This window comes from Prunus mume, linkage group LG2, assembly GCF_029339155.1.
Source record: "Prunus mume cultivar Tortuosa linkage group LG2, ASM2933915v1, whole genome shotgun sequence".
NCBI lineage: Eukaryota > Viridiplantae > Streptophyta > Magnoliopsida > Rosales > Rosaceae > Prunus > Prunus mume.
The window spans coordinates 10,889,519-10,913,371 of NC_142699.1; the positions used below are offsets into that span (position 1 = coordinate 10,889,519).

A 23,853-nucleotide genomic window follows, 5' to 3' on the forward strand; every position below is an offset into this window, starting at 1 on the left:
ATTAATCAAATAGGCAGTAGATAGAACATCATGCCCCCAAAGATAATGGGGAACAGACATATCTAATATGAGTTAGTGGGCAATTTCAAAAAATTGTCAGTTCTTCCTTTTAGACACATCATCTTGTTGAGAGGTAAAAGAGGTTGTCGTTTGGTGAATAATACCTTGAGCATGGAAGAAACACGTCAAAGTATTATTCACATATTATCCTCCATTATCAATCCAGAATACTTTGATCAAAGCCTGAAACTGAGTAAACACCATAGTACAAAACTCTGGAATAATGGAAACAACATCATGTTTATTTTTCATCAAGCAAACCCAAGTGAATCAGGTACAATCATCAATAAATGTGACGAACCAACGAAATCCGTTGAAATAACTTGAGTCGGACCCCACACATCAAAATGCACTAAATCAAAAGGCTTTGCAGCTTTACTGTCACTTAAAAGAAACACAATGCGATGAATCTTGGCCAAAATACATGTCTCACACTTAAAACTTGACTCATCACAAAATCTAAATAAATATGGAAACAAATGCTTAAGGTAGCCAAACAACGGGTGTCCGAAACGACGATGCCATAACCAAATTTATTGTTTGTCTTTAATACTGCAACTTTGAACATTATTAACAACATGATCACAAACTGGTGCGGCGGACAATGTCAAATAATATAACCCCCTATCCGTTTACCATGCCCAATCGTCTCGTGAGTCTTGAGATCCTGAAAAAAATGATGCATGAGATAGAAAGTAACAAAAGCATTAAGTTTATCAAGTAATTGACCAACAGATAACAAGTTACAATCGATATTGGGAACTAGTAACGCACGAGACAAGGACATAGTATGAGTGAGGGAGATTGTGCCCTCTCCAGTAATTGAAAATGGCAAGCCATTAGCACTAGTTATGTATAAGTCATGGGTGTTACTAGACAATTCATTAAAAAAATTAGCATCATAAGTCATATGATCAGTAACACCAGTGTCAATTATCCAAGTATTAGACCCAATACATGAAATAGAGTTAGAAACACTCAAATTTGCAGAAATAGCAGCAACCACACCAACAATAGAGTTATCACCCATTATTGCAGCGGAAACTCAACAGATCTCGACAGAGTACATAGTGGAACACAGCAGAGGCACAAATACGGTAGATGTATGAAGACGGGAATGGCATAAACATAGTACAGGGACGAACACACAAACCCATGAGGACACACACGACACAGGTAGGAAAAAAAATGGGGCTAGAACATGAGTGGGCACAACACACTTGTCATCAGAAAGTCGGCTCTGATGCCAAGTCAAAAAATATGGGTTATAATATTTTCTGATATATTTTCATTCTCGAAAAGGAAGTATTTATAATACAAGTATGTGAACCCTAATAGGGTTATACAAGGCAACAAATAAACTCCTAATTATACAAAATTTATACAAAAAAGAAAGAAATAAAATCGTAATAAAATAGAAAATAAATCTCCTAATCAAACTAAAATCTCGCAAACAAAAAAATGCTCTTGGAATTAAAAGTTTCTGTTGAGTGTTGGTTTGTAAACCGCGGGGACTAAAAGATATCTACAAAACTAGTGTTGTGTGTGTCATTCTTACTCGACTTTATGTCCAAATTGACCTGTTTATTAGAAATGGAGAATATTGCTTTATATCCTATGGGGTAAAGACAAAGCTAAAAAGAAAGCATTAGACGTTTTAACAAAAGTTCAAACCCCCCCTTTGATGTTGCAACGCTTACTTGTTCCATTGAAGACCCTTCACTTCATCCGTTTCTTTCGTTCTTCCTGCATTTGGTGCCTCTTCTGTAGTTTTCAATTTTACACTTAAAGTTGAAGCCATGGTGTCTTACCAAACTGAAATGGCTATATGTGAAATTTGCCAAAAGTGAGAAAGCCTGCCCCTTATTTCAATAGAAGACCATATAGGATCAAGTTAACACACCCAAATTTCATTTTCATTAAAAGCAATCAAACTAGTTAAATTTACAGTGATTGCCCAACAAAAAAAGAGGTAAAACAACATGACATTGAGTTCTGTGTTTTTTAAGATAAAGACAATATATTGTATTTATAATTCAAGCACAAAGGACCGTCAACCACAAGAGCCAATATAAATAGAGATAACCATACAAGGTTATTACAAATACAGTAACGCAGTAATCACAAAGGGTTTTTAAACCCTTTATGTGAAAATGGCACTTAAAACCCTGGAAAGTTCATATGGTGGCCACATTAATAAGCCTTTGTATTCATCAAATACTAATCAAACAATTACACCGAGGTTTAAACAAAAGTGAAGGAAATTATGTACCCAATAGGCTAATACTAGGAATTAACCTCATCTTCAGCTGTAAAGCTAAAAGCTATCACCTTACTTACCAACCAGCCTGATTGAATTTTGTCTCTCTTTTCAAAAGATTGACTTTCTTTTCTTTTGAATTCTTTTTTTGTTTTTTTGTTTTAAGAAAGTGTGGCAAGAAACTGGCAAGAGAAAAGGAGAAAAGTAAAAGAAAATTAAAATACTTTGATTTCTAACTCAAATAAAGAATGAACTAAATACTGCTGATCACAACCAACATGCTGGTTGGTATTTATTGGGAGAAAATAATTAAATAACAATATGAAATGAATTAATTATTAGCACTAATTTCACCATAAGTTGGAGTTGCTGGCAGCTATAGCCTTTCCATGTGGTGATCTCATTTCACGGACCTTCCTTTCCCTGGACAGAATTTGCGCCACCCTACATACGTGCAGATTAATTAAGAAAATTGTTTAATCAATATAACATATTTATGATCATGCTAAAAAACTCATATTAGATTGGTGAGTAATCAAATATACATACCTTATGAGAGCTTTTTCATTTGTTTCCTGATAAGCAGGCTCATAGATACCGGTTTGCAAATTCACCCTCGAAACTGCAGAGAGAATAAAGGTTGAACCCTAAAAGAAGGCTGATGATGATGGGATTAATTGAGTTTAGTAAACTTGAGCACCTAGCTATGCCTTATATAGAGATCTTTTCCCCTTCCAACTTTGACCCCAAATTTGTTTGCATGTCGCTATAACAAGTTTTAAGTTGGACCACTTCTGTCAGACTTCTCTAATTAAACACTGCATTCGTGTGGACGTGATTGATTATCTGAAAACAACTCTACTGAATTTAGTCTCGATTATATATATTTTATATATTTTATCAATCAATGAGCTACTGTCAGACTTTTCTAATTAAACACTGCATTCGTGTGGACATAATTGATTAAGTGCTTCGACCTAATTACTATTCACAATAATATTCAACATATTACATACGCGTACTGCTATATGGAGACACCAAAATTTTAAACCTTAACAAGTAAAATATTATTTGTTTTGTGAATAAATTTGGTGACTCAAACCTTAACAAGTAATGCTTATAAAATATTATAAGTATGAGGAGAAGAGGTTCCTTCAAATGAAATGAAGATGCTTCTTTTTCTTTATGTTGAGATATAATTTAAATATATGTGAATCATTGAGACTGGGTCAAGACCTTTCACAATCAGTCCCAACCCAAGTCGTCCAAAATAGTAAACACCATGGAAACTTCAGGAGTGAAGTGACCCATTCCCTAGCTAATAATTCTCTCAAAAAGGGTTATTTGCAGCAATGGTCTCTCAATTATACCCGTAGTTACGGTTTGGTTACTCAATTCAATTATTAGTTGCAGAGGTCACTCAAGTAGGTGTTTTGTTGCACCATTAGTCCTTCCGCCAAACTCAGTTAAATTTTCTGTCAAAAGTGAGGGTAAATTCGGAAATTCATTCACAATCCTCCCTTCCTCCACAACCCTCCATTGCCGCAACCCAATCCTTGGAAACACCCAAAAAGGTAGCCATGAAGGACTAATTCAAGAGCATTTGAGAGACAAATTCAAGAAGGTAGCCAGGAAGGGTTCCAGGGGAAATTAATGCTATTAATAATACATATATGATAAAATTAAAATTGTATTGTATGTATTTTTTCATCCAAATGGGCTGGGGAATGTGTTCATTTATTCAATTTTAGTGGTCAGTTTTTCAGAAATTGGGCTTGAAATTTGTTTGGATTTCTATCAAGCCTTGATGTTTTTTTTCTTGTAAGAAAAAAAGAAAGGAAAAAACGTGTTGAATATCTCGATGATATGTATGACGATGATCAAAAGTTTAAATCTATCGAAACTTTTGGGCAATCCTAAATTAATAATTAATCCCCAGACATAATACTAATTAACTCTAAGGGAGACTTATAAATAAACCCAAAATGGGTACAGTATTTATAAAGAAGGACAAAATTAAAGTGGTTGGACAATAATGCCCTTATTCATATCTAAATTTCCTAGGGAATCCTTCTGCTTCTGCTAGCCGGATGAAACCAAAATGTTTCTTCTTTTCATATGTTGCTTTGTACTGGCCGTATGGAGCCAAAAAGTTTTGCGACTATTCTGCTGGATGGATTCTTCACGTGGTCTTCATGCATCCATCATGTTATCTATGTTGTGTAGCTCTTCTTCTCCTAAGCTATTCCAATATGAGTTGTCATTATTTTCTGCTGTAATCTGTTCGCTATCCGATTGTAGATTTCATCAAAACTTTTGCTCTGTAGTGCTGATCCTGTATTCATATATATCATCTGGTCTCCTGGATGTGGATTCTGAATACACCTTGATAAATTTAGACTGGTACAGGAGGGTCAGACGATCATCATTAAATAACTGTTGCTCGGCTATTATTGCTCCTCTGTATTGTTGGATGTCTTGTTTGGTAGGCATTCCTGTTTGTGCTGATTCTCCCGGACTAAGTAATTCATCAAAAGAAATAATAATCCTATGTTGTGCTAAATCTGGGTAAATGCTATCTTTAAACCACTCTGGGGGTATACTAGTGAAATCTAATTTTATATTTTTCCAGAGAGGCAGATAAAAACTTATAATTTCTTTAAATTTTTCGGGGAATGAATCTAAATGCTTACTACTTTCAACATAAAGTTGATCTAGATAACCAAATTTTGCTAAAAATGCTGGAGTAACTATGATTGTTTTTTGTTTATGCTCTAAATGCAATTCTCTATATTCAATCATGTTAATCCTTGCTAAGTAAATAGTGTAATGGGAACAGTTTTTGGTAATAATGGTGATGCCAGGATGTGGATTACTTTTTAAATTGAAAAGAAAAGATTGAATGTACAGTTGAAGAGATGTATTTTGCTCATATTCTAATTCAATTATGTGACTCTTAACATCTACTGGTAAAAACTTATACCTTTCTCTAGCTAGAGTTTGAAGAAAATAAGGATTTTTAGATTTTTGCTCAAGAGAAAATTCACTATTATGCTCAAGTAAGTTGGGCTTCTTAGCCTCTTTTTCTTGTAAATTATGCTCAATTACGGTGGGCTTATTAGCCTCTTCTTGTAGAATTTGACATCTTATATTAATAGTTCTAAAATGCCTAACTATTGTATCCTATTCTCCTTTTTGCTCTGTATATTTTTCCTGCAAAAAAGAAAGGTGTTGTTTTGCTATTTTATAATCATAATTATATGCTAAAAACTCTTGCTCAAGTGCTCTAATAAGCTTTTCATGCCCTCTTCTCATGCTTTCAGTATTTGTTCTAATATTCCAAAAGTTATCTAAAAGAACTTTTTGTTTTTCTGCTAATGATGCTTGAGTACGATACTTTAAAGAAGGATTTCTAACTTCTTGTACTGATATTCCATTATAAAAATAAGTATTTGCTACTGATCGTGCTTGATTACTTATGCTTAATGGGTTACCACCAGGTGATGGTATACCATTATTTTTGCTGCCAGATGAGGATGGTCCAAAATACTGCATACCTGTTTAATGAATAATACGAGATAAGATATCCGCTAATGCATTATCCATACCTTTAATATGCTCAAATATTGGCCTAAATCCATTTCCTGTAATAGAATCAACAAAATTCACCCATCTTCGGGCTGCTTGTTTATTAGTAGTAATTTTATTATAATGAGAAACAATATTTTGACAATCTGTTCTAATAGTAAATATTTCATTATGTAAAAATAATGAAAATGCTTCAAGAGAATTAATGACTCCTAAAATTTCTAAGTCAGTGGCTGGAAGTCTAGCCTGTATATCATTAAATTTTCCTGATGCATATCTACAAATTTTTTCTTCTGATTTTGTTTCTTCTTTATGTTTCTTTTGATATAAAATTCCTGCCCATCCTATTGATGATGCATCTGTTTCAACTATTTTGTAATGATTATCTAATGGTAATGCTAACGGTTTAAGTTGAGTTATATCTTGTTTTATGCTTTGAACTAACTTAATATCTTCACTATTAAAATATTTCTGTCCTGTTTTACTAGTTTTGCTATGTAAAGCTGCAATTTTCCTTCCTAAATCAGGGACAAAACTTCTAGCATAATTTAATAAACTTAAGAATGCTTGTAATTGCTTTTTATCCTCTAACTTATCTGGAAATTCTAACACTTTTTTAGCTATGTGCTCCTGTAATTGTATAGTTCCTGATTTAATATACATACCTAAGAATTCTATATCTTGTTTTTCAAGTTCTACTTTATTTCTACTTATAATAATACCATTATCAATAAATTCTTTCAAAATAATTTCTAAGTGTTTTCTATGTTCATTTTTATTCTTACTATGAACTAATATATCATCTACATATACACTACAAAATTTATCATACTTCTTAAATATTTGATCCATCTTTCTTTGAAAGATTGATGGTGCATTTTTTAATCCAAATGGCATTACAAGCCATTCAAAATGTCCTTCTGGACAGGTAAATGCTGTCCAATGGATTGATTCTTCTGCTAATCTAATTTGCCAAAATCCTGATTTACAATCAAACTTACTAAAATATTTACTTTCTTGAATTTTATTCATAAGCTCATCTTTATTTGGTAATTTATAACTATCTTCATAAGTATTATCATTTAATCTCCTATAATTATATACTATTCTAGCTTTACCTCTCTTAAGTTCTGAATGTTTTCTAACTACAAAGGCTGCTGATCTATGTCTAGATTTTGAAGGTCTAATTACTTTTAAGTTTAAAAGTTCTTTTATTTGTTGTTCAAATTCTTGCTTATCTAACAAGTTACAAGGCATATCTGCTGTTTTAATTGTTAAGTCTGGATTGATAATGTCTAATTTTGCTAATATCTTATTCTTATTCCAATGTAATTGGGGATCTTCTCCTATAATTCTAGTTTGTTCAACTAATTGTAACAATTCTTCTAAATTTTTTGGTCTATCTATTTGCATAATTTCTAAAGGTTCTAGGTTTCCTATAAGTGGATACTCATGATCAAATATTATGTCATCATATTCTAGATTATTTTGTTCACTTATTTCTTCTTTACTTATTTCTTCTAATTCTTCCGTATTATATTTAAAATTTTGTTCGTCTATGTTAATACTATTGTAAGACTCTAATATATTACTTTGATCTGTTGTAGTTATACCTTTCTTAAAAAATGTGATGTCTGGAGGTGTATATAAAAATCCTCCTTGTAAACTTTTTAAGAAATTTAATCCTAAGATAAAGGGATATGATCCTACTGGGGATATAAAGGTTAAGGGTAAATTAAACTGTTGTCTTTCTATCCTAATTGGTATATTATTAATACAATGTGTTAAGTATACAGGCCTTGTATCAAACTGTATGATTCTTACTGGTCTAGCTAATTTTTGCCTATATTGTTCTGGCACTAACTCTTCTTTTATTACATTTTTTGTGCTTCCTGTATCTATCATGGCTGTTGTTTGAATTTTATTTTCTTTTGATAATTCTAACTCACAATTAATTGTTATTAATGAACTAGTCTTCTGTTTTTCTATACTAGGGCAATTATTCTTTTGACTATCTATTTCAACTGTATTTATTTCTATTGATCTATTATTGAAACAAGGTTTACAATAAACTATTGTCTTAGTGTAATATTTTTCTACCACTACTTTCTTACATTGATTACATTCTTGAGGCCATCCTAAATTAACATATTTAAATTCTTCATGCTCTGTTTGTTCTTCAAACATACACATATGTTCATCTAATTCACTATCGGAATTACTAGAGTAATCTAATTCTGATTCTGAGTCTAAGGCATTAACACTATAAATACTTTCATTATCACTTAAATTGTCATCTATACTATAGATTGATTCTAAGTCCTCATCATCTTCTAATTGAAATTGCTCAATTAATTGTATTTTTTCTCTAGGTTGTTTTCCTAATTTGGGACACTTAGGTCTAATATGTCCTACTTCACCACAAAGATAACATTTACATGTACTTTTATTAGGTACTTTGTACTTTCTAATCCATGGTTTATTTGTTCTTTTCCTAAATTGCTTAGGGATATATTTTCTTTTTCTAAATGTTTTGGAAGGTTGTATTCTAAAATTTTTATTTTGTTGTTTATAAGGTTTATATTTTCTATAGCTTTTTCTATATGGCTTCTTCTGCCTAAATTTCCTATGACATCCATATTGTTTTGGTAAATCTATGTTTTTACAACTCATGTAAAACTGTTTTCTAATTTATCTTTTTGCTTTTATTTGACTACATTCTGACCGTAATATATCATATACATGTTGTATTCTTGCACCTATAGATACATCTAATTTCCTAGGGTGCTTTTGCCATTCATTCCAAATTCTTTCTCCTATTGGTCCTTTAATTTTTGTCATATAAGTATCTAATATATTAAGGTCATCAATTCTACCTGTTCTACCTAAATACTTGAAAAAGTCTGAAGTATATTCACTAATATATTGTAAATCACAAATTTGTAATTGTTCTAAATTTCTTATAGCTCTAATTTGTTCTTGTTCATTTCTACCATCTAATCTATTATGGTCTAGAAATTCATATTTAATTAATTTAACAAAAGCATCTATATTAAACATTTCTTTTGCTGCTTGGTGTTCTATTGGATTTTTAGTTTTCCATGCTTGAAAATAATCAAAAACCATTCCATCTAAAGTATGCTCAAAGTAATCTAACATATCTTTATTATTACTAAAATCTAACATTAATGCTGCATGTACACATCCTTTTTCCCATCTTTCTATAGTTTTTTCCCAATCCTGTGGGTCTACATGATCTAAATTTAATATGTTTCCTGCTAAACTAATTTGTTCAATTCCTTTATAAGGGATTCTATTTTTTCTTATTCCAAATGCTTCTTGTTGAAAAGCATTTCTACCTGTTTCTTCATTATTTTCTCTATATGGTTCATTAGTTTGCCTAAGATTTTGCTGATCTGTTCTACTTGCAGGGGTTACAGATGGTCCGGATGAACTATATTGGTCTTCTACTGGCATGCATTCTACTTCAATTAACATATTTTGATATTCTTTTTCTCCTAAAATATGTTCTAATCCTATATTTAAAATTAAATCTTTCATTTCTTTATCTGATAATCTATGTAATCCTAACTCATAAGTTTTATATTTTTCTATATATTCTTCTTCATCTAGATTATCTATGTCATCTATGAGTTTATCAACTATATTATCAAAATTATGCTCAATCATGTTTATTTCTAAGTTATCAAATGCCATATGTATTTCTTCATCTAATTCACTTTCTAAGTCTTCTATATCATTTATTTGTTTATAATTAGTAAATCTTACTACTGCTTCACCTATATGATTTTCAAAAATTTGTGCCTTATCAGGTTGTTTATTTTTTGCTACTTGTAAATTAGGTAAAATCCATTCTGTTCCTTCTAAAAAACTATTATCTACTGGTTTTGCCTCTATCATATTAACGTGTTTACTACCAAAAGTTTGTACTAAATTTTGGAATTCTACATTAAATTTGTAATTATAAGTATCTGAAATTTTTCCTACATACATGAGACTGATGCTTAAATTTTTGTACTCTCCTTTCATATTATAATTTTTTGTCCTTATGCTAATTTTTATGTGTTTACTAAATTCTCTAATATTCATGACATAATTAGGAATACATCCTATGACTGCTAAGTTTGTACTAAGATCTACTTCTGCTGTAGCTATAGCTGCTTGCTGATGGTTATCCCATCTGTCATCATATATGTATACTAGTGCTTTGGTTCCTACTTGTGCTCTAGTGAGTCCAGCTATTCCTATCATAATTGTTCCTATATGGATTTGTTGATAGTGTGATTTTTTAAGGTGTTCTATTGCTGTGTTACTAAGTAAATTAAGAGTTACTTCTTTATCTATACAACTAACTTCATGTTGACTGATACTACTTACAATACGATGCCTATTTTCAAATCTTCCTAATTGATATAAATTATATTTATTTTTCTGTGATTTTTCAAAGCCTTTTCTAAGAAATTCTTGTGCTTCTTGTTCACTAGGGTATATATCTTATGTTCTAACTATTTCTTTTCCTTTTCTTCTAAAGAGTTCCATTTACTATTATCAAATGGATTTATTCTACTTTTTCTTTTATGAGGATTATTTCCTAAGGTTAAGTTTTCTAATTTATCAACTAAGTCTTTGGGTAGTGTAAAAGTGGTATTGTGTACTACTTGATTAATTTCTGTTATTTGTTCTTCTAATTGATCTACTTTTTCGGCTAAATTTAAAATTAATTGGATAAGTAAATTATTTTGTCTAATAGGGATATTACTACTTGCTACAGATGTTGTAAATTCTGTAAGACCTACTGGTTCCTTATCTAGTTGACCAACTTCTTCTAATGCCTTTATATATTTATTGTTAATTTTAGAATATGTCATTAAACTAAAAGTCTATCTATTTTACTATGTAACCTTTCTACTTGTTCAGTTAATGTTTTTTGTACTAATTGTATTTTTTGCACTTCTAATTTTAATTGTTCAATAATTTCTAATGACTGGAGTTCTATTTGTTTTGGCTTACTATCTATAAGATCTATGAGTTCTTTTATTTCTTTCTTACTAGGGAATCTTTGGATATTCCTATTATTATCTTCTAACTGGGATGTTATATAGTCTAAGTTTTGTCTAATTGTTTTCAAGGAATTTTTCTGAAAATATTCTAGTAACTGTTGAATTATTCTATTATTTTTGTTATGTTCACATTTTACACTTTCTGCTTGACTAATCAAAAGGTCAATAATACTATTTTCTAAGGGATTACTACTACTATGTAAAAGATGTTTGTGTTCTTTTTGTGGAAAATAACAAACTAATGTATTATTATCTAGAGTTAATTTTTTCTTTTGTTGTTCACTGATTTCTAAATTGAGGTATTCTATCATAAAATTTATCTAAGTCTACCTTTTTCTTTTAAGATGCCTAAATGCTCCTGAAAAGCTTCTATTGATTCTTTACAGATTTCTAAATGATATTGATTTCTTGTTATGCTATTCTGGACTTCTAACTTTCTTCTAGGATAATTATTTACTTCTGGTGATCTTATTAATTCTTCTAGATTCCTAATTTCTTTTTGGTATTCTACTTTCCGTTTCTTTAATTCCTGCAACCTTTCTTTTATTCTAATAGGTGTCCACCAAGGGCCAAACATGCAAACGGTTTACTGGTTTCAACTAGTGATTCTGGTAATTAACAAAATTTTAACAGGTTATAAAACGTTGGTTTTTATCAATTGTGTTGACTGACTTCTGTCCTCAAGGTACTTTACTGGTATAACTACTTGAGGTACTTTACTGGTATAACTATATTATTAAGGTGCTAAACTAAAGCTCTGATACCATTTCTCAGCGGAGTCTCGGTCACGGTTTTCTAAAGGCCAAAATAACAACCAGACACCATGCCTAGAACATGGAACTAGAACATGGAACTGCAAAGACGCCAACTTAAGGGCTATGGAGCAGAACTCAGAGGTCCTCTGAACTCAGAGGTTCCCTGACAGACATCCAATTATTGTTATGGCAAATATCAAACATGACCAAGTGCTCAAACACAGTACTGATCGTCAGTTTAGCAAGATAATAACATAATTATAAACAGCGTTTCCCTATTTTGGACAAGAAGTCTATTAAGAAAACCAAAAATAAACGAGAAAAATGACTTACTTAATTGCTTATGTTGCTTTGGAACTACTGTTATCACCGGGTATAAGCGATGTCGGAGATATTGTGATGATAGACGGTATTAACAGTGGTCGGAATATGTATAATAAATGGAAAAGAGAAAGTATATGAACAAAGGGAGTTTTATTGATTGAAGGAGGAAGTCTGAGATTTTTTCTTCTCTGGTGTTCTGTACTTCGTTCTTCGGAGTTACAAACTATATACACAAATTACACCGACCTCTACCATGGCTAAGGATGAAAAGAAAAGAAGAAGCTAAGGATGAGAAGATGAGTTCTTCTCTTTCTGAAACTTTCTATCTCTCTTACTCTCTGAAGTTTCATATGAACTTCACATGCACACACTATACAAGCCAAAGAATTCACATGACGATTGTACAAGCAAACAAAGTTTAAAATTATGGACTGCTACATTGTTGCTGCTGCTGCTCTTATTCTGCTGCTGCTGAAAAAGACAAGGACTTCACATGTTGCTGTTGTCTTTTGTGGAGAAGAGAGACCTAGGGCTTGCATGTCTTTGTTATTCAAGATAAAGGGCTTTCGTGCCATTTTGAAAATGTTTTGGATTTTTTTGAAAGCTGCTTGTTTCCTTTGGGTTTTTCTCTAAATTTCGATAACTCTAAAGCCGGGTATAGCCAACCCTTATTAGACTCATGAGATATTGGTCAGTTTGAAACCAAGTAAGATACTCAGGATTGGGTGTGGGAGCAGAAGAAGGAATGTCGGTTGCTTTGGTGGAATCAGAGGAAGTATCAGGAGAGAGGTAAGGGGAGGGGCAGACATAAGTGCCATCAACGAAACGCCACCAATTTTGCCCAATAAGAAAGGGCTTGAGTTGACTTTCCCAAAGTAAAAAGTTGGATTCTGAAAGTTTATAGGAGGCAAAGGAGGAGATGTTAAAGGGGAGAGTGGGACCAGTGAGAGAAGAAGACGAGGAGGCTATAGTAGAGGCCATGAGAGTAGAGGAAAAAAAAATGCCTAGGCTCTTGATACCATGTAGAAAAGAGATACTTTTTCATATATGCAATTCACGGGTACAGGCCTTATATACAGGCATAGGAGGTAGCTAAATGGTTTACAATGGTAGTGTAGTAATTACAATACAATAAAGCTATAATTAAGATACAATAACAATGTAACGGAAATACTCCTTGAATAGGTATAACTATGATTGAATGTCATGATGGTGGTGGTAACTCCCTAACAGTTATGTATAGTTAGTAAAATACGGAACGGGAAAAGTATGGATAAAATATGTATGTGTTTTATTCGGCAAAGGATTTAAGTTGTTAGTTGATCTAGGTATTTTTTTCAATTGATTTCCATGCATCACTTGAAGCCTAAAGTTTCTGATACTATAGGGATGGTTTGATAAGTATGAAGAGGCTCCTTCAAATGAAGATGCTTCTTTTTCTTAATTTTGATAAGAAAAATATGTGGTAAATTAATTCAGTCAAAACTGCTCCATATATAGTCAAGACCTATCATAATCAATCATATTAACTTGGTTCAAAATACTTGTTTAACTTGTTTAATTGTTTAATTAGTGTTTAATCAATCAAATTACAACGTGGGATATATGTTTAATTTGTTTCAAAGTTCATTGCAATGCTTCAAAAAGAAAAAGAAACACTCTGGTGCGTAATAGCCAAATAAATAAAGAATATGAAGGAATGAACATATTATACATATATACATACTGCTGATTATTACATCACAACCAACCTGTTAATTGGTATTTATTGGGAGAAAAATAAATTAAACAATTTCTTGCTTACATTGGGAGAAAATAATTTCAGTACTGAATTACATGAAGAAATAAAATAAAATAATTGACTTAGCATTTCATCATGACTTTGATGGCCTTTTATTTTTCTTGAAGATTAAACATAATTTAAAGGAATTTTATATATATACGTATGAGAGTAGCATATTATTTCTTTGGTGGTGCTGCTGATCATGTCCTTTCATGAACGACCTTGCTCCTCTGAGCCCTCTCCTTAGAGAGAACGCTCGCTATCCTACACATGCAAATTAATTAACAAAACAAAAGTAATTAGTATGTTAATTTATTGAATTTACATGATCATGCTACAACTTAATCATAATATATAATAGAGCAAATACCTCACAAGAGCCTCTGCGTTTGTAACCTCAGGACGAACAGGCTTGGATTTACCAGTATCAAAATTCAGTCTCGAAACCGGTTTCTTCAACAATGCCTCTCCAACTTTTACCAAATCATTCAAGTTTTGTTCTGTGGCAATATCCAGAAGCCAATGTTCCACTTAGCGTATCATCCTGCATATTCATTTTCGAGTACTTGTGAGCTTAGTTTGTCTACGTAATACCTTTTTTTTCTTTTTCTTTTTTTCTTTTTTTCTTTTTTGTATATAAAACGGTCATTTGATCTAGTGATATTTATCTCAATTTTATTGCACATTCTTTTGTTACCTGAATTCGAAGGTAATTGTCATGAGACTGAAGGGCTTGAAAAATGGTAGCAAGGTGGAAATCAACCATGTCACTACCTGCGTGGGTGAATATATCCACCAATGGAGCCGAAAAATCGGATCCGATAAGCCACCCAAAAGCACCCCACTCAGCCGCTTCCTTGGCGTCATACTTCTCCTCAGACGTTGTACCAGTCCCTAGTGATATGACTAGGAACCGCCCATACAACTGTTCATTTTCACCCATAGGCAGGAAGTCAGGGTTGCCCTTGTGGATTTGTTTCGTCACTTCGCTCATAGCAACCAAGGCCTAGAAAGAAAGAAAAATTAATACACACATATTAATGATGATCATATATATGAAATAATTCAGATTATGCAAATTAGGTTTTTGCAATTTGATCAATGTATACCGGGTTATTGGCAGCAACTCCACCGTCGGTGAGATTGAATTCTCTTGATTCACCATTTGAATTTGTGGATTTAAATTGATAGGTTGGAAGATAGTATGGGGCTGCTGAAGTTCCAATGCATATATCCGAGAGCAAAGCATCCAAGCTGGGTTTCTTTTTCAACTGAAATCATGACAAACATATATATACAAAATCAAGAAATGTTCATAAAAAGAGCACCATTAGAATTAAATTATGTAAATATATGCATGTGTTTCAATTAAGAGATAATTAATAAACAAACCTCATAGTTGGAGAAGATAACTGGTTGCAGCCGCTTTATATCAAAAGTTGGGATTACAACGTTAGTTAATGTGTCGCGCAAATGTTTGTCTCCTAATTTTTCCTTCAACATTTTATGTAAATACTTCCCGTCATATTTTGGTCTCCCTAGACCTTTCAAATTCTCCTCGACATTGATGAGTGGAGAACTGTTGTACATGGATGAAAATTAATTATCGCGAACAATTATGTATACAAATGTGTAGTACAAAAATCTATGAAGAATTAACTATACCTGGATTGGGGGAAGATTTTAGGGCAGTTTTCGAGATAAAAAGGGTTGATATCTTTAGCAGCATACAAAGGACGGTTATTTTCATTTGGGGTAGTAAGCATGGCTGTCACAAGGCCACCTGTACTAGTCCCTGTAATCACATCAAAATAATCTGCTAGCCTTGCATCCTGACCATCCAGTTTCTGCATATAGCAAACAAGTAAAGCGAAAAGTTAGTTGCATTAGATTTTTTATTTTTTATTTTTTAAAAAAAGAATGAGAAACACCAACAAATTATGAGAAGTGGAGCAAACATGTTCACTAGGTGTAACATCATGTGATAGCGTGACCAATTCACTTATATTATAACACGTATATTTATTTAAAGTTTTGATTTGATCATTGTTTTACCTGAAGCTCAGACTCTAAGAAGTTGAGGATGGTTCCTGGGATAATCCCTCTTATTCCACCTCCATCAATACTAAGAACAGTAATGAGACTTCCATTTGTGGGAGAGTGAAGGGATGATCTTGTTTTCTCCATTAGTGATACAAGAGAAGGTTACGCACAAGACTTAGTTTAGGAACGAAAACTCAGAGAGAGAGAGAGAGAGAGATTAATTTGAAATTTCAAGAATCTCAAGAGGAAGGCGTTGTAGGTTGTAGGAATTAAGCTTTGGTTGTGGGGTTTATATAGAGCTCTTTCCCCCCAAATCTTGACCCCAAACTTATGTATATCTTGACCGAGTTGTTTCCGTTTACTTTGTCTTTTGAATAGTCCTTATATTGTTATTAGACATGCTTTCCTATCGTTTCAAAGTCCACGACATAACATTTGTATTGTGATATTCATTTGAATATTCATGTTATACGTAGTTTGCCAGAATAAGTTTATGTTCTTCGCAGTGATCACATAAATCTTCCTACACAGAATTTTCTATTTTCTAACTTGTACTGCTGCAAATGCATTGATTCCTGCACGTGGAAATACTCATCACTATTTATACCTCACATGTTAAATAATAAACACACCTTATATATCCCACCATATTTACCTATGTATCTGTGTACGTGTATATGTATATGTACGTATATGTATGTGTGTGTAAATGTACTTACATGTGTCTATATGTATAAATAATAATAATAATAATAATATTATTATTATTATTATTATTATTATTATTATCATCATTATCAATATTGTTGTTACTTGTTAGTGGATCGCTAGGGTTAGATAGACGACTATATACGTTAATATAGTTTTCAACACGTCTTTTCAATGCATTGTATGTATCGACGATGTTAAATGTAACTCATATTTAAATGTAATATTGATGTAACTCACGATGTTAAAATGTAATATTGATTTAAAATCCCATATTTCAATTCACTTCCGTTGAGATTCACACATATGCATGTACGTCATCGTTTTGAAGCTTGAACATCCAAACCAAGATGAATTGTTCATCCTGCTTTCCTGTGTTTTGAATTTTATTTACCAATACCAGGTCCTCTGGTCTGGCCCAGCTTCTTAATTTGTCTTGTACAAGCTCTGGCTCACTTGATTGCGATGGTCCAGCATGGCTGCCTCCTTCTCTTGGGAAATGCTTACTTATGCCAACAAATTTATCAGATAAACCCAATCTTTAATGGCATGTCTATAACAAGTAATGATAGTCGCTCCCATTGAAGGATATTTCAGTATTTAATAATGTGATTGCTGATAAGACTCACACCAACACCGATTACAAATTAGTCGACATGTTTAGTAATGTAAACAAAAAACCAACAAGGTCTTGCTCGATAAAAAAGTGTGACTTGCAGACCGTAGTCTCATGTTCAAACTCCAATAACATTTTAGTAGTGTGTGCGTATGACAAACTCCTCTTCCCACCACACCTTAAAATCTCTCACAAATTTATTAGATAAGATTAAAACGAAACCATCACTATCTCTATTTTCAGCCTTAAATGTATCATGTATGAGCCCATATCCAACTTCCGGAGCAATGTTTTAAGCTGGACCGGTTACATTTGGGCTGGTTTTAAGCTGGACTGGTTATATTGGGCCGATTACATTTTAGTGTTCAGCCCAGAGTGAAATAAGTTGGAAATATTAGGAATTTAGAGAAACAAAAACAAAAACGATGTCAGACCAAAAAAAAAACAAAAACAAAAACGATGGAGAGGGATTATAATATAAAACAAAGCAGAGCTGTCTTGCTTGAAAAGAAAGCGGAGCTGCCCAACCCAAACACTGAAAGAGAAGAGAGAAAGAGAGAAGAGCGAAGAGAATGTCAGGCATGGAGAGGCTTCAGAGGATGTTCGCTGGTGCCGGAGGAGGTTTGGGCCACCCACCTCCCGACTCGCCGACTCTCGATTCTTCCGAGCAGGTTTACATCTCCTCCCTCGCCCTCCTCAAGATGCTGAAGCACGGTGAGCTCTCTCCTTCCTCTTCTTCTTTCTTTTACTTCGCATCTTGTCCAGTCTGATCGAATTTCAGTTCCTAACTTGGGGTTTGGGGGTTTTGTTGCTTTCTTAGCTATTGATTTGACGTATGGACTTCGAAACCCTAAGTAGGCGACGATGTTTGTAAATCTTGTCGAAATTGTGCATTACGGATCCTAATTAGGGTTTTGAAGCTTAATTGGAGCTTTTTGTAATGTGATTTATTTATTTAATGCTTACTTGTGGTTTGGGATTTGGTAATTATTAGGAAGGGCGGGAGTTCCAATGGAGGTTATGGGATTGATGCTCGGAGAGTTTGTGGATGAGTACACTGTACGTGTGGTCGATGTGTTTGCTATGCCGCAGAGTGGTACTGGTGTTAGTGTCGAAGCTGTTGATCATGTCTTCCAGACTAACATGCTTGATATGCTTAAGCAGACTGGACGGTATGCCTCTTTCTCACTTTGATTTATGAAATGTTGAGTAGTTGTTAAAAATGCATTAAGCAGGTTGTTTTAATTCAATAAACATGGCATTGCTACTTCTGGCTTGCAAATAGATTACATTCAATTTATTGTTTTCGGGAAATGACTGAATAAATAAGAACATTATGATTCGATTGGAGACTTTTCTGTAAGGAGCTCGTGCAAATATTTATCTTTGTGTTGCTGGTTTTTAAATTGTGTATCCCTTTGTGGGAGTTATAATCAGTATTTATATTTTTGTGTTTGCATTAATAATTATGAGTGAAAACTGAAGTTTGTGTGAGGTGATAAGTTAGAATAGCTTTTTAACACCTTCATTGTTAATACTTTTACGTTTGTGTCACAGTTCACTCTCTGTGTTCTCAAATTATGTGGTTATAAATGAGCATCTAAGCTGATGCCTTACTGTAACTTATGTTTTTCTTATTCGTAATGCAGACCAGAGATGGTTGTGGGGTGGTACCATTCACATCCTGGATTTGGCTGCTGGCTATCTGGTGTCGACATTAATACACAGCAGGTTGTGGTTTGATTTATATTTCCTATTTCATTGGACACAGGTTTATTTTTTCTCCTTGATGTCATATATATTTATGTATGTTGGTGCATGCATACTGATGTCTTTGTTATGATGAAGAAATTGGTGGTTGTAGGCTCTTTTTTCTTGACTACGGTTCCACATTGTCTGTTCACTTCTGTCTGTTTTATCATCATAGTCTTCTTCTTTGGCACCCTAATATTAGATTAACTATTACACCCAAAATTCTTTAAGTCCAAATCTAAATCTTACTTTTGCAGTCTATGATATGTCAAAAATCTTAATAGTTAATCAAGATCATGTTTATGTTTGTGTACAGCATTCTTGTTTATCCTACTTTCATCAACTAAGATTGAGTCTTCTGCAGCGTAGAATAGTTTGACTGTTCTCAATGGATGTTGTACTGTTATTGGTGATACCCTTGAGTAGAAACTTTGTTGTTGCTTAGCATGGTCAGAAAGAGGGGGCCAGGGGTTCTGGCAATTAATGTTCATTCTGTTATTTACCCAAATGCAATATTGTCTTACACCTTTAATCTTTTGTAGAGCTTTGAAGCATTGAATCAACGTGCTGTGGCTGTGGTGGTGGATCCAATTCAGAGTGTGAAGGGAAAGGTGGTCATTGATGCCTTCCGTCTTATCAACCCACAAACTATGATGCTTGGCCAAGAACCACGCCAGACTACATCTAATCTTGGACATCTTAATAAGCCATCCATTCAAGTGAGTCCTGAACAAGTAATTTTAACTCCATTCTTTGCAATCACAACTTTTTGACCTCTTGTGCAATTTCCTCTGCAGGCATTGATCCATGGGTTAAACCGGCATTATTACTCCATAGCAATTAATTACAGGAAGAATGAACTTGAGGAGAAAATGTTGCTTAACCTTCACAAGAAGAAATGGACTGATGGGTTGACACTTAGGCGCTTTGATAATCATTCAAAGACAAATGAGCAAACTGTTGAGGTAAGTGAAGGTTTCATGAACTTCAATTTATAGTGGTTTGCACTAGTGACTTCTTATAGCTGAAGTATAGACTACGATTATAGTTTAAGAAAAAACCATTAAGTTTCCATCTCAGTGTAGTTTTCCTGGTTAGAAGTCCATTTCTCACAAAATAAAAACTAAAACCATCTGCCTGAATTAATTTTCAAAAGGGTTAAAGGTTATGCCCCTTTGGACTATGGGTTTTATCCTCTCCCTCTAGAGTGACTGTTGGAATGTTTTTATCAGCAAGTTTAAAATGTGAGCTGGTTTTGATTTATTATAGGTCGACTAAATTTACTGCTTGAAGTCGTCATTAAATTCCTTTGCATCTGGATTTTGCAGGAGATGAAGAACTTGGCTGTCAAATACAACAAAGCAGTCCAGGAGGAGGACGAGTTACCTCCAGAGAAGCTCGCGATTGCAAACGTTGGAAGGCAGGATGCCAAGAAGCACCTTGAAGAACATGTCTCCAACCTGATGTCCTCAAACATAGTCCAGACCTTGGGAACAATGCTTGATACGGTTGTGTTCTAGAGAGTTCGAGGTCCAAGTCTGGAAACTGAGGTTGCATTGCTGTGTGAGTGGGGTCACTGATAATCTTTATTGCTTTGAAACAGTGTTGGTATGCAAGACTAGTTTTAGCTGAACTTAAAGATTTCCATGAAAGTTCAACCATGTGGACATAAATTTACTTATGGATTGTGTTTTACAGTAAATGAATATTCAACTACCACAAGATTGTATTCCATCACCATCACCATCACCCTCACCCGCAACCCACTTTCCTGTGATTTCTTGATCAAGTACTTGGTGCTGATCCATACGACTTTCACATCATCTCTACGACATTGCGGAACACAGCACACACACATGCAAAAGATATATATTTTAAAACTATTAAACATCACACACCACATCTCATTGTCGGAAATGAGTTGTCCTTATAGAGAGAGCCAAAGTCTGATCTATTTGGCGGAAAGCTAAAGTTCGATTTGGACCTGGTAAGGATTCCTCTGTGATACTAAGGCGATAATAATATTGGGTTAATAAACCCACTTACATTTGTGGTTATAAAAGGTTGTCCAATTTGCTTCAGTTTAAGCCGGTCTGATTTGGTTCGGTTCAAGCCCGCGGAGTATACAAGCTCGGCACTCTAGTATAATCCTACTGAAAATAGCTTTTGCCTATTCAAACAGCTTACATATGTAATGCAACCTAAAAAGTAAAGACAAGAAATAAGTACAATAACATTAATGACATTGAAAATGCCTAATACAAGATTGACAAAGGAAACCCACCACTTTGTCAATTTCCCCACATATAATATTGTCCAGAAAGCAACCTTTTTCATGGAATTTGCACTAATCTTGGTTTATGAAAGAAGCCAAATGCTTAATCAAGCTCTTAGCTTTTTCACAATTGGGATTAAAGATGTGAAACACATGGTCCTCGCCTTCTGTTTCAGTCAACTCCTTCCTCCCTCCCCAACTGCTCTTTACCAGTTCATCATAATAAAGCCTCCCTCTGTCCCTCAATATGTCTTTTCCCGCAACAAGAACAAGCACTTTCCCACAAGCCAACCCCTCAACACTCGGAGCTCCATCCCCAAAGGGGTTAATAAGCGGGTCATCCCCCGCTTTCTCTGACGGGCAAACGAACTGCCACCACTTGTCCACCATTGACTTCCTCACCAAATCCGTCACCTCTCCGCCAATTGGCTCCTTCCCCCAAAAATAAGGATGGACCAAACCAATCCCAGCAATCTTCACCTTCGGATCCGGGTCGGATGCCTTCACCCGTAAGGCCAAATGGTGCGCAATATTAGCCCCTGCACTGTCTCCAACCAAGAACACCCGCCCAAAATCTACATGCTCCTTAACCCACAAATCACCATCTTCTCCACCACCAAACACCCAATTGAGTGCAGCCCAAGAATCTTCATATGCAGTAGGGAGGGGGTGCTCAGGGGCCAACCTGTAATTTACTGAAACAGCGATGGCTTTTGCTTCAGCAACAAGCATGTTGAGGCTGTTGTGGTAAAGCGGGTCGGCGGCTGAAGATATGAAAAAGGCCCCGCCATGGAAGTAAACGATGAGGGGAAGCTTGTGATCAGTTTTGGTGATGTTGTTGGGTCGGTAGAGCCTGGCCGAGACTCCGGTTTCGGGTATGAGGACGATGTCTTTGGATAAAACTCCGGTCTGGGGGTCCAGGCCGGCCGGGACGACTTGGGTTCCGGCGATTCTGTCAATTGTTCCGTCTTTGAGCACTCGCAGGTAGGGCAAGACTTCAAGTGAGACTTCTGGTGATGTGGTTGAAGCCATTTGTATGGAAGAAGAAGCAGAAGCAGAAGAAGAAAAGGTCACGTATGACTTGAATTAGAGGGGCAAGAGATTTGGAGAATTGGCATGCAATTTATTTAGGGAGATGACATAAGTGTGGAATGCACCAAAATTAAGTTTTGTAAGGCTATGAAGTCAAAATCTAGCAACTATATTTTAATACCAAAAGTTATGGTGATTGGTTGGTACAGTTTTTTGAATTCCTGCAAGACTTTTTTGTTAAAGAAAATTGTTGTAGCATAATAAAGTAATGAAATGAAATAAAATAAAAATCTTCCTGCAGCACCTCCTAATCAAATCATATACAAATCATTTGTTTTGAAAGGAGGAGAATGAGCCAAGCAACATTTTCTATACGAATCATATTATATGAACAAGATAACTGAACACATAACTTCGATGTAAGGGAAAATACTCGTAACGAACTTTATTTCTTTTGATTTTGTTTTTTCATTTCACTATTCTTAATTCAAAAGAAAGAAGTCTCTTGCATGCTAGGTAACGCTGCTAAGCCATTCTTTTATTCAAAGTTTAGCAGGAAACTCCAGCAGCATTCGCTATCAAGTTGCTGGTGTGTGTGGATGTATACATTCTTTGCGGTACCAAAAATCTGTAATGATCCGATGAAAATTATAATAAGATGATTAAAAATCAGTTGAAAGTTAAGTAAAGTCTGTTATGTATATATATATATATAGCACCCAACAACAACATTCTTGATTGACAAAGTTAGACGTGTGTATTTCAGGAACGTGAAAACGTGCCAACCCTCGTGGTTGGAGGAGGGAAAAAATAATAATAATATTCAAAACACCAACTTTTTAAATTTATATTAATTGATACGGTAGAGATTCATTTGTTTCCTCTGAGCTTTACTCTCGGATTTATTTCTTCACAATAAATAAAAAATTGTTGAAACTGCATACATACATGCCTATCATTGTCCCAACAATTTTGACTTTTCACAGTTTGAATTTTGACTTTTCATGTAGATTATATAAAGTATGGTGTGGTGTGGATTAAGAAAGCTTTTATAAATCCTTAAACCAAAAGAAGCAGCTAGAAAAGCTAGAAGCTTCGCTAAAGGATAGTACACGCTCATATAGACTTAGCTTTGAAGAATTTCCTTCATCATTACAAGTATAAAATTGAAAAAATAATGATCAACATGTTGACATGTTTGAAATGGGAGAAGTCGTGTACGGGGAAGAAGGGAGAGAAGGAATGAGCATTGGATTACCAATTGTAATTGATATTCACATCCTTTTCTATTAGTAAACACATGTGAAGTTGTAAATCAAAATAATTCAAATGCAAGAACCACATTATTATAAAAACACATAACCAGAATTAAAAAGTAAAATCCTATTCTTATTTTCGTTTTTGTCACATCCTCCAAGTTCGATTCTCTCTTCGTCGTTAATAAAAAAGATTGGAATAGTTTTGTCCGAACGGGCCAAAGGCGATTCGGGTTGTCTGCCAATGATCACCCATCAAAGCCTTGTTTTGAGGATGCTGGCCCATCATTTACGGCTTCTTGTATTAACGTTGAAATGAA

The 23,853-nt window shown here is 34.1% G+C and overlaps 2 protein-coding genes, 1 long non-coding RNA gene and 1 pseudogene across 4 annotated transcripts; 1 reads left to right on the plus strand and 3 right to left on the minus strand.

Annotated features, from left to right (window-relative positions):
- Positions 1-408: 408 nt before the first annotated feature.
- Positions 409-3,011, minus strand: LOC107880262 (uncharacterized). The gene is made up of 2 exons (XR_016124734.1): positions 2,870-3,011; positions 409-2,764 (listed from the first exon to the last, which is right to left on the minus strand). It is a non-coding gene; the product is annotated as an uncharacterized LOC107880262 (long non-coding RNA).
- A 10,749-nt stretch (positions 3,012-13,760) lies between these two features.
- LOC103320311 (patatin-like protein 2) lies at positions 13,761-16,099 on the minus strand (annotated as a pseudogene). Its single transcript, XR_016124733.1, has 7 exons — positions 15,907-16,099; positions 15,517-15,698; positions 15,244-15,430; positions 14,961-15,122; positions 14,549-14,857; positions 14,222-14,395; positions 13,761-14,115 (listed from the first exon to the last, which is right to left on the minus strand). The product of XR_016124733.1 is annotated as a patatin-like protein 2 (transcript).
- Positions 16,100-17,689: 1,590 nt separating this feature from the next.
- On the plus strand, positions 17,690-20,692 carry LOC103320312 (Mov34/MPN/PAD-1 family protein). The gene is made up of 6 exons (XM_008221977.2): positions 17,690-17,932; positions 18,213-18,390; positions 18,868-18,949; positions 19,513-19,689; positions 19,768-19,935; positions 20,299-20,692. The coding sequence occupies exons 1-6, from the start codon at positions 17,791-17,793 to the stop codon at positions 20,488-20,490; spliced, it is 939 nt and encodes a 312-aa protein (XP_008220199.1). The 5' UTR covers positions 17,690-17,790; the 3' UTR covers positions 20,491-20,692.
- Positions 20,693-21,115: 423 nt separating this feature from the next.
- On the minus strand, positions 21,116-22,420 carry LOC103320313 (alpha/beta-Hydrolases superfamily protein). Its single transcript, XM_008221978.3, has one exon. It carries the CDS (start codon positions 22,275-22,277, stop codon positions 21,318-21,320), a length of 960 nt encoding a protein of 319 aa, XP_008220200.1. The 5' UTR covers positions 22,278-22,420; the 3' UTR covers positions 21,116-21,317.
- Positions 22,421-23,853: the final 1,433 nt, after the last annotated feature.